The 10,477-nt window shown below is 54.5% G+C and overlaps 2 protein-coding genes across 2 annotated transcripts in view; one reads left to right on the forward strand and one right to left on the reverse strand.

Moving 5' to 3' along the window:
* The window catches only part of GUITHDRAFT_166729 (hypothetical protein), a gene marked incomplete at both ends in the record, with an annotated part of 3,129 nt that extends 435 nt beyond the window's left edge, over positions 1-2,694 (reverse strand). Inside the window, 13 exons of the mRNA XM_005819246.1 lie at positions 59-163; positions 430-480; positions 581-648; positions 791-869; positions 913-947; positions 999-1,053; positions 1,449-1,541; positions 1,665-1,710; positions 1,894-1,946; positions 2,163-2,204; positions 2,300-2,400; positions 2,450-2,541; positions 2,591-2,694. Of these exons, the coding sequence (XP_005819303.1) occupies positions 59-163; positions 430-480; positions 581-648; positions 791-869; positions 913-947; positions 999-1,053; positions 1,449-1,541; positions 1,665-1,710; positions 1,894-1,946; positions 2,163-2,204; positions 2,300-2,400; positions 2,450-2,541; positions 2,591-2,694 (924 nt within the window). The remainder of the gene's footprint in view (positions 1-58; positions 164-429; positions 481-580; positions 649-790; positions 870-912; positions 948-998; positions 1,054-1,448; positions 1,542-1,664; positions 1,711-1,893; positions 1,947-2,162; positions 2,205-2,299; positions 2,401-2,449; positions 2,542-2,590) is intronic.
* A 3,472-nt stretch (positions 2,695-6,166) lies between these two features.
* On the forward strand, positions 6,167-9,868 carry GUITHDRAFT_82405 (hypothetical protein; the record flags this gene model as incomplete). The annotated part of the gene is made up of 6 exons (XM_005819247.1): positions 6,167-6,596; positions 6,718-6,773; positions 7,041-7,397; positions 7,445-7,698; positions 7,780-8,850; positions 8,896-9,868. 6 exons carry the CDS (start codon positions 6,167-6,169, stop codon positions 9,866-9,868), a joined length of 3,141 nt encoding a protein of 1,046 aa, XP_005819304.1.
* Positions 9,869-10,477: the final 609 nt, after the last annotated feature.

Consider the following 10,477-nt stretch of genomic DNA (forward strand, 5'->3'; position numbering starts at 1 on the left):
GTCCTCTCCTCCTCGTCCTCGTCCTCGTCCTCGTCCTCGTCCTCCTCGTCCTCCTCACCTGCTCTTCGTTGCACTTCATCAAAGCCTGCACGCACAACCAGCCGCACTTCTTGTCCTGGATGTCTGTGCCGATCTGACATGAAGACCAGAAGTCAGTACCTGCCTGCGCAAGAAGAAAGGGAAAGGAGGAAGTCGGGTGTGTTTGGAAGAGCAGGTGAAGAAGGGGAGGACAAGAGATGACGACGAGGAGGACAATAGGAGAAAGGAGGGAAGGAGGAAAGGGTTGATAGATCCAAGGGAGAAACGACGAGAGGGAGAAGGGAGGGAAACGAGGAGAGGGAAGGGGAGGAGGAAGAAGAAGAGGAAAAGAGGAAGAGCAAGAGAAAGAGTGGGGGAAGGAGGAGGAAGAGGGAGTAAGTCAGAGCGGACCTTTCCGATGGTCTCCGGATCGCCATAACAGTCCAAGAAGTCATCCTGGATCTGCAGCATTGGCGAGTCAAGGGAGGGAACGAGAAAAGGGTTGATAGGCGGGAAAAACGAGGAGAGGGAGGAAGGGAGGGAGGGAGGGGGGGAGGGGTACCTGGAAGTACTCGCCCATAGCGATGGTGATCTCCTTGGTCAGCTCCAGGTCCTTCTCTCCCGTCAACCCTGCGTGCAGGTTGAGAAGAGAAGATGCAGGCAGGCAGGCAGGCAGGCAGGCAGGCAGGCAGGCAGGACAGGAAGGGAGAGAAAATTGAAGTGCAATGAGGGATAGGGAGGATGGAAAGGGGCGAGGGGGGGGGGGCAGTACCGGCCAGGTAAAGCCCAGCAGCAACGGGCAGGTAGAAGGAGTAGAAGGCGGTCTTGTACTTGACGATGAGCTTGTACCTCTACAAGCTCGTCACCTCCCGTTGTTTGCGGCCTCTTGCAGACCTCAAGGGTGAAACGGGAGAAGTCCAACTTGCCTTCTGCAGGGGGTGGAGGTGAGGAGGAGAGGGTTCAGGAGCAGCTGCGGGCACCAGGAGACTCCGTCGTCATGTCGAGCAGCTGGCCAAGCTCCGTCTGGAAGGAAACCTGGGCAGAAGTGAGGAGGAGGACAAGGACGAGGGCGAGGGCGAGGACGAGGACGAGGACGAGGGCGAGGACGAGGACGAGGACGACGAGGACGACGAGGACGAGGACGAGGAGGAGACGAGAGTGTGAAAGTAGAGCAAACAAGCAGAAAGCCAACGGGAATGGCAAGAACGAAAGAAGGGATTTGTGGGAGGGGGAGGGAGAGGAGGACGAGGACGAGGAGGACGAGGACGAGGACGAGGACGACGAGGAGCAGACGAGAGTGTGAAAGGAGAGCAAACAAGCAGAAAGCCAACGGGAATGGCAAGGACGAAGGAAGGGATTTGTGGGAGGGGGAGGGGGAGGAAGAAGAGAAGGGGGTATGGGAAGGAGCAGGAATGGGATGGCTGGTTCACCTCGTGGAAAAGTTCGACGCAGTTGTGGTACAGCTCAACGTTGTAGGGTTTGACGTGCTTCTTGAGGAGGAGGAAGATGCAGGACTCCAGGATCTTCGTCCCAGTCACATCACATCACATCACATCACATCACATCACATCACATCACATCACATCACATCACATCACATCACATCACATCACATCACATCACATCACATCAAAGACGAATCCTACCAGGCCGTCGTTGATGGCCATCTTCTTAACCTCCGGGAGCTTGTACCTGAACATGCAGATCAGCCTTGCCAGACATGTTCATGTACTGAGGGTCGAGGAGCGATCACATCACAAACATCTTCTTGTCAGCTCAACGTGCATCTTGTGGAACATGTCGGGGACGCGAACGACAAGGTTGCACGAAGCGACAAGGAAGCAGCACGTGGCGACTTGGAGGACTCAGACTGACCAGCATGGTTGACCTCTGCGCGTGTGCGACTCATCCATGATGTCATCGAGAACCTTCGGGTGGGTGAGTCATGCAACGAGTGGGGAGAGAAGGGAGAGGAGGGAGAGAGGGGAGCAGGGGGGGAAGAGAGAAGAGATAGACGAGGAGGAGGAGGAGGAGGAGGAGGAGAGAATTGATGGGGATTAGAGAAGAGGAAAGATTGGAGGAGATCGGAGAGGTGAGGAGGGGGGGGGGAGGGGGGAGGGAGAAGGGGGGGTCATTGTCCCAACCAAGAAGCAAGCTTGAAGCCACTCGATACACCAGCCGATAACCTGAAAAGCAAAAGTTACAACAGAAGCACAGAAACAAGAAGTCTACAGTCATCTCATATACTACAAGCAGCCTACAACCATCTCATACGCTTCACCTTGGCAACAAACATGGCCTGCTCCGAAGGCTCTTCTCCTCTGCTCCTCGCCACGTCCGCGTACGTCGCTCCCACCGTAATCCCTCGCGTCATCTTGCCGCCTGCGGTCCCATCATCCCCTCCAGCTCTCCTCCAGCTCTCCTTTCTCACCGTAGCAGGTGTAGTGACACATCTTCTTGATGTAGGCAAGGGACTCGTCCGGAAGCTCCTTGGGCAGCAAGCCAAGGATGTCTTGCACCAACCTGCCATGGGCCTCAGCCGGTTGGAGGACAGGGAGATGCCATGGCTGACCCATCAAACACGCCAGTGAACTCGTTGAAGGCAGATCCCTTCTTGCTCGGCTGCTCCCCGTTCACTTCGTTTTCAGCTTTTCGCTTTCCGGCCGCCTCAGGCATCTTGCGCATCCACGAGTCAGGCAAGCAGAAGAGGTGATAATTCTTTATGGTTCCTACAGCCTGCTGCACCTTCCAGCATTCTACATCACTGCTCAAGTGGAACAATCGCCTCCCGTACTCTTTACATCCTCCTCGTGGAGCATGCTATCGTCGCGTCTCAAGCAATGCTCCCTTCGCCAGGTCTTAGTTCAGATTCTCCCCTGATCGACATGACTCATCCTGTTTGCTGATCGCAACGCCTCTTACTTTCCGCTGCTTGTCTGGCCTCCAATTGCTTTCATCTCTCCCTTCTCTTCTCCTCTTCTCCTCTTATCTCATCTCCTCACCTGCTGTCCCCTGCCCTCCCCTCTTCCTCTTTTCCTCTTCTCCTCCTCCGCTTCCCATCTCTCCTCTCTCCTCTTCTCCTCTTCTCCTCATCTATCCTCTCTTCGCCTTACCTCGCCTCTCTCCTCGTCTCGTCTCTCCTCTACTCCTCCTCCTCCTCCTCTCTCCTTTCCTCTCCTCGCCTCGCCTCGCCTCGCTCCTCTTCTTTCCCTCCGATCGCATGGGGGGCCACATCATATGAAGAGGATCCTGTAACGATGTCTACATCTTCTGTAACGGTTAAGCTACGATACTCCGAAGGCTACGCCGTATCCGACTCCCGGAACGGGCCCGGTGCCGCCGGGCCCGGCTTTTAGCCGCCACCGCCGTGGCATGAGGCTGACCCGGGACCAATCACGGTAAAGAAACTTGATACCCTCTGACTGAGTATCTTACTGCCTAAGTTGTGTCACAGTGTGACACAAGCTGGCCCTTGAAACGACCCGCAAGAGCCGCGGCTCCTGCTCAAACGTTGAACCGCCGAGGGCCTTGATAGTAAGGCTTCTTACCGTGCTGATCAGATAGTCAGTCACTGAGTGCTGGACTTGAACCGAGCCTCTTGGTCACGGGTGGCCATGCCGCATGATAACTTTCATCAGGCTTAGAGCTGTGCAACTGGCATAGGGTGGCATCGCTTTGCCATACGGTAGTCAGGGCGTGGGTAGTAGGAGACCAACTCAACTGGCATGCCAGTGCCACGGTGCGTGCTCTAGCGGCCAACACCGACAAGGCTTGAAGGTCCGACACTGACGAGTCTACTACGTGACTGCGGTAAACCGAGCCGCAGCTCCAGGGTACAGGAGCTGCTTGGAGAGTGTTCGGACGACAAGAAAAATCAGTGCAATGTGCTGCGATGGTTGCTCAAGACACCATCAAGATCGCATCTAAGCTTTTCAAGCATGTGTCTCCAGGACAGAAATAAACGGCAGTTGGTAGTTGTTATGACATTCAAGTGCTCATGGGAAAACTTATTTTGAAGAGAATAGGGAGATGGAGCTCGGATCCAATGTCTTCTCCTGCGGTACACTTCGTGGCAGAGCAACAGTCTCTGAAGCTGACTTGCTTGCTGCATGCTCGCAAGGTTCTCGGCAAACCTCCAGGTTGTCCATGGAAGGTGAAGATCATTTTCCTCATTCTGCAGAACGGATGCTGATGTTTTCTCCCCGCCTTTCTTCCTTCTTGCTGGTTGTGGATGGAAGAGAGGCGGGAGGAAGATGAGGGTAAGGGTTGCGTGTATATATTGCAGTTGACAAGGGATCATAGCAAAGACAAGTCAGAGCGGGCTACCTGATAGTATGGACCAGTAATCTCAAACTTTATCCTTCCCCTTATATGATGCAACACATGCGCCGATATCTGTCCTTCTGATAATCCTCTGCAAACAATTATCATTTGCACTGTCACTAGCACTGGCAAAGGAAACCCCTGAGATAGGTGGCGATGACAACGCCAACACAAATTTTCTGTCGTCTCCTCCACTCCTCGGAAACTCACACCTCGATGCTCTTGATCCCACCTTCGCCCATGTCTCAGTCTTCCGGCTACGATGCTGGGCCTGGTCATGGTGCGGGAGCAGGGGCCAGTCTCATCGGAGTTGCTCGTAGCGCCGGGAACACCGACGGTGATCGGACGAGTCACGGGCACATGTATGGTAAAGCGAGGCCGATACAAGGGGTGGGTCATACCAGATACCGCAGCTGGACCGGTGGGGTAGCCTTTAATCAGGGTGGGGGTGAGGGTGGGGGTGGGATAAAGAGAGTAGTGAGCCATGACTCGTTGACTGGAGACTTTTCACCCGCTAGTCACGTCCCCCCATATCTCTTCCGAGATTCATCACGTCCCTCTACCCCACCCCCTCGTCTAGCCACCTTATCAGTCATCGGAATGGTCCCAAGTGGTCCCTTTCATGTCCCATTCCCACCCCTACCCTCATCGTAACACCTACCCCTCCATTACATAGATGGAGTTCGAATTTTCAAAAAAACCACCCCTCACTAATCGCATCTCTCAGTGACATGCTGGACGGTGGACCGGAGGGGACGTGATGGTGGGTAGGGGTATTCATTCTGAATTCCTCACCCCACACACCTAGGGTCCATGGAGTGTAAAGATAGGGTGGTCATTGGTCAACCGAGGATTATGGGGGGTAGTCAGGGAAGTGGGGGTGTGACCATAAGCTGGATTGTAATCATAGCAGGGGATGAGCGGGGTTCCTTGAAGGTGGGGTGGTCCTGTGAAAGGGTTGGGTAGGGTAGGGTGAAAGAATGGAGTGAAAGTGTGAATGAACCGGTGCTTCTGAGTTGAAAAAGTCAGTGATCGAACGGGTGGGTGTGACAGAAATTCAGACATAGAGGGGTGGGGTGCATTCGGAAATGAAGAGGGTTGAAGGGAGGGGTGATCAAGTAGTAAATTACTAGGGTGGTGTAGCATTCGAAGGGTGGGAGGGGGTACTAAGTATATAGAAAATAGGGGTAGGTGGGGTAGCCGAAGGTGTAGGTGAAATGCCTGGAAATGCTCAAACCCAGGGCAGAGTGGGAGGGAAGGGAGGGAGCGAGAAAGAGGGAGGGAGGGAGGAGCGAGGAGCGAGGAGCGAGGGAAGATGAATGATCGTTGAAAGGGGAGAGAGATCATGAAGATATAGTGATGCAGAGTAAGTCGGAGAAGACAGGTCAAAGAAGGACAAGAAGAATCTGGCGAAGGAGATACAGCCGGAGAGTGGTCGAGGGGAAGGGACGGTTTCAAGCGGAGTCGTGCATTTGCATTACAGACTGAAATCATATGAAAATGAGGGGATTACATAGAGGTTGAGGAGAGGACGACCGATCATCACGGCAGAGGCTTGGGATTGGAACTGACGTTTGCTGTTGATTTTCAGACTCTCATAGGGTTGTATCAGCGATCCTTGTGTATGTGGAGTTGATCGAAACCTTAACAACATGGGAGATCAAGAAATAGCTAGACAAGAACAACAGCTGGGCGAGATAGGGCATGAGGACAGTCTTGTCCAAGCAGGCAGGCAGGGGAACGTAGCAGATTTGGAATTACCAGGTATGCCGTGGGCTTCAGAGACGTGGTAATGAAACTGACTGAAATGCATCTCACAGACGTCATGGATGCAAATCAGTCGTATCCTGTCACGATTTACAGGCAGACGTGTGCATTGCTGCTCAAGAACTTCATCCTAGCCAAACGGAATTACACTTCAACGTTCCTCAGAATCTTTGCTTCGTTTTTCTTCGTGCTGCTCATCTTCTTATGCAATGAAGGGTTGTTGGCACGGTTCGGCTCTGAGACATACGTGAAGGATATTCCGCACCCGACAAGACAGACAGTTAGCAAAATTCCATCATGCGTTCCAAAGGCTTCTGAGAAAGGATGCGTTACCTTTGGGTACTCCCCCGCTCCCAAAGACAACTACTTCCCGGATAAGGACTATTCCAGCCTGCAGGACTTCATTTCGGGAGTTTCTTGGAGGTACATGCGAGTCATTACATCGTTCCTGACCTCTCGACTGCAGCGGTGGGACGTGCACTGCGACAGTATGCGACTTGTCGGCGGTGATTGCTGTCATGCTTGGTCGCGTTTACTGATGCTGGTCACTTTAGCCTCAGGGTTGCTTGCAGCCTTGCGAGCTTTTCAGAGTACATAAAGTTGTGCGAGCTCTGATCAAGAACGGGATCGATTACTCGACTTCCAACGGCACCAACATCGTTCCGGTTCGCTCCACCTAAACTCAGCCCCGGCATGTGACCTTTTGGTCAGGCGACAGGATTTGTTAGTGAGACCTCGCTGGACAGGTGATCTTGTTGTGACATAATGTAACGAACATTGTTTGAGAAAGACTCTCCTCTGCCAACAGGAACTTGAAGGCTAAGTTGGACTTCTACCAGGGTGCTTACGTATTTGAATCTCCGGACAACAACACGTTGACCTTTGTAATCTCTGCTGTTTGCACAAACTATCTCTGAACGCCTTATGATCAGCTTGTCCAAGAGAACGGGACAGCTGCTGATCAGATCAGGGGCACATGGACCCGTCCATTCCTCAATTTCGCCGTGCCCATGCAAGTGCAGGCGCAGAAGGAGATCGCACGTCAAGTTTTTCTCAAGGACCCAAACTTCAAGATCGACGTTGCTATCGAGGAGTTTGCGCATCCAGCCTTCCAGGTCTCCTCGTTTGTAGGGCAGATAGCACCCTTGTTCCTGCTGGGGTGTGCCATGTTCCCCTTTGTGATACAGATGAACGAGATCGTGCTTGAGAAAGAGCAGAAGCTGCGACAGGTCCTGTCCTCTATGGGTCTCACTGAAGTCGCCTACTGGCTTTCTTGGCATATCTATCAGGTGAGCGATTGCTTTCTCGATGCCTTGGATGACCTTGTACGGTACAGTCAAGTATGGCGTTCATTTACTCGCTGCTGCTGACCTTGTTCGGGCTGATGTTTCAATTCGACATCTTCAAGAAGAATGATTTCGGTGTACTTTTCCTCACCTTTTGGCTGTTTGAGCAATCCATGATTGGACTGGCATTCATGCTTGGAGCCTTTCTTCGTAGGGCCGAGCAAGCAGTGACTGTTGGCTTTGCTCTGTTCTTGATAGCTTTCATCTTCTTCTTCGTTATCACCTTCGGATTCCCCTACGGCGCGTACAAGAAGACAGCTCCCTTCTCCTACCAGTACGACATCACCACGAAGCAGTACGTGCTCAAGGACTCAAAGGGTGACAGAGCCGCGGAGCCCTTGTTCTCCTTGCTCCCTCCCAACCTGCTCAGCAAGAACATTGCCGACCTCGGGGCCCTCACGGCAACGGACAAGAACAACGGGATCCGGTTCAGCGAGGCCTACTCCTACTGCACCATTAACCCAGACCTCTGCAACCCTCCCTACTCCGTCGGCAACTCTTGGAGCTGGTACATCGGCATGTACTTCGTCTACTCGCTCATCGGCCTCTACCTCGAGAACGTTCTCCCTGACGCCATGGGCGTCAAGAAAGCGCCCTGGTACCTCTTCACCCCAGCCTACTGGGGTCTATCAACCGCTCACATCACAGACGATCCGGATGCGGTGATCGAGGCGAGCAAGGACGAGGACGTGCTGTCGGAAGAGTCTACAGCCAAGACCAGAGCCAACCAGGACATGGACGGAGCAAACGCCATCGAGATCCGAGGCCTCACACAGACCTTCAAGCGAGGAGGAAAGCCGTTCCATGCCGTCAAAGCCCCCTGGTACGTTGTGAAGAAGAACCAGCTCTTCGCCCTGCTGGGGCCCAACGGAGCTGGGAAGACTACGACTATCAACATGCTCACTGGCTTCCTCCCCCCGACGGCTGGAAACGCCCTGGTGTTTGGAAACACAGTCGCCCATCCCAGCGGCATGAACCGAGTCAAGCGCGTCATCGGCGTCTGCCCGCAGTTTGACATCTTGTGGGAGAGGCTGACGGCTCGGGAGCACCTCGCCATCTTCGCGATCATCAAGGGGATCAAGCCGGACTCCGTGTACCACGAGGCCGACAAGCGGATCGAGGAGGTTCGGCTCAACGACGCCGCCAATCAGATCGCCGGGTCGTTCTCAGGAGGGATGAAGCGACGCCTGTCCGTCGCCGTCTCCCTCATCGGCAACCCCAGCGTCGTCTACCTGGACGAGCCGACGACCGGCATGGACCCCATCAACCGACGTCACGTCTGGGACGTGATCGAGGCGGCCAAGCAGGACAGGTGCGTCGTCCTCACCACGCACAGCATGGAGGAGGCGGACATCCTCGGCGATCGCATCGGCATCATGGCCAAGGGTCGACTGAGGTGAGAGAGGAAGCGTGTGCTGGCGTAGCCTGAGGGCTGAGGCAGGTGCATCGGGAGCAGCGTGCGACTCAAGTCTCGCTTCGGAGGAGGGTACCGGATCAGCGTCAGCTGCGGGGACAAGATGACGCCGAACTCTCCACAGAGCCTGAGGGTGAAGGAGATGTTCAGAGAGTCGCTACGGGTAGAAGTGTCGGAGGAGTCCAAAACTTACCTGCACTTCAACGTCCCGACGGCAGACAGCTCGGCCTTGCAGAGCTTCTTCGAGCTGCTGGAGGGCAAGAAGCAGGAGCTGTCGATCGTGGACGTGCAGCTGAGCATGTCTACCCTCGAGGACGTGTTCCTGAACATCGCGAAGCAGAGCGAGAAAGAGGAGGCAATGTTGCTGAACAAGACCGTGAACGTGACTCTGAGGAATGGAGAGGTAGTTGGAGTCTTGCTAGGAAACGAGGAGGAGCTGGTGTCTCCCAATGGCGTCAAGTTCACTGTGAAGTGGGGGGCAGACGAGAACGGGAACCTGATCGTGGTAGACACGAAGGAGTCAAACGTGACGCAGAAGTCGATCGTGGTGACTGTGCCGGAAGGGGTTGGGGCTGGCGAGCTGGTGCAGGTGGAGGTGGAGGGGCAGACGTTCAACGTCACTGTGCCTGAGAACGCTCCTCCTGGCACGACCTTCAACGCTACTGCCTACGTGGAGCCCAAGAATACCAACGCGTCGCTATTCTCAGACAGCACCATGATCAAGATATCGGAGGAAGAGGTGCAGGAGCGGGTCACGAAGCTTCACACCTCCTTCGGTCAGCAGGCCGGCGCCTCCTTCTCCAAGAACCTCTCCCTGCAGTCGAGGAAGTGGCTGACCAACTGCTGCCTTGTCCTCATCCCAATCTTCTTCATCATCATCATTCTCATGCTGCAGTTCTTGCTCGAGATCCTCTTCCTCGGCCAGCCAACGGTCAGGTGCCCCTACTGTGGCCCTGCTAACGACACCTTCGCCAAGTCATACTGTGGGTGCCTTGGTTGACGAGGGTTGCGGGTTGACAGAGTTGACTGGCAGGTAATGGAGCATCTTCGTGTGCGGATTATTTCTTTCCTGTGGGGAAAACACAGGCAAGTTGACAGTAGGGTCAATGATGTTTCGTTTGACATTTTGTTTTCGATGCAGGATTTGACATATCAGTACAACTTGCAGTGCAAGAAAGTCAGTGAGACTTGTGGAGGGAATGGCAACGACGCTTGCTTTCAGCCTCAGTTGGCTACGGCGAGCCAGTTCGCCTTCTGTCCCATCACCTTCGGGATCAAGCAACCGAACCTCGCGTACAACACCCCCAAGTACTACCGCTCCAAGACTCCAGTCTTGTACACTCAGAATGACAGAACCAACGCGTTCGCCTCCTCTGTTGCCGACAAGGTCATCTCGTCCCTCGACGACTTCTCGGACAAGCTCAAGGCCACCGCCAAGGTCAAGACGCAGACGCTCTACACGCTCCTGCTGACCCCCATGTTGGGCTGCGGGGGGTTGGGGGGGGTGGACCAGACCTTCAAGTCGCAGATGTGTGGGGTGATACAAGCCGGGGAGGGGACGAGCGAGCCCTGCTGTGCTGACTTCTCGCTCGCCAACGAGACCTCTCTC

This window comes from Guillardia theta, assembly GCF_000315625.1.
Source record: "Guillardia theta CCMP2712 unplaced genomic scaffold GUITHscaffold_235, whole genome shotgun sequence".
In the NCBI taxonomy this organism is placed as follows: Eukaryota; class Cryptophyceae; order Pyrenomonadales; family Geminigeraceae; genus Guillardia; species Guillardia theta.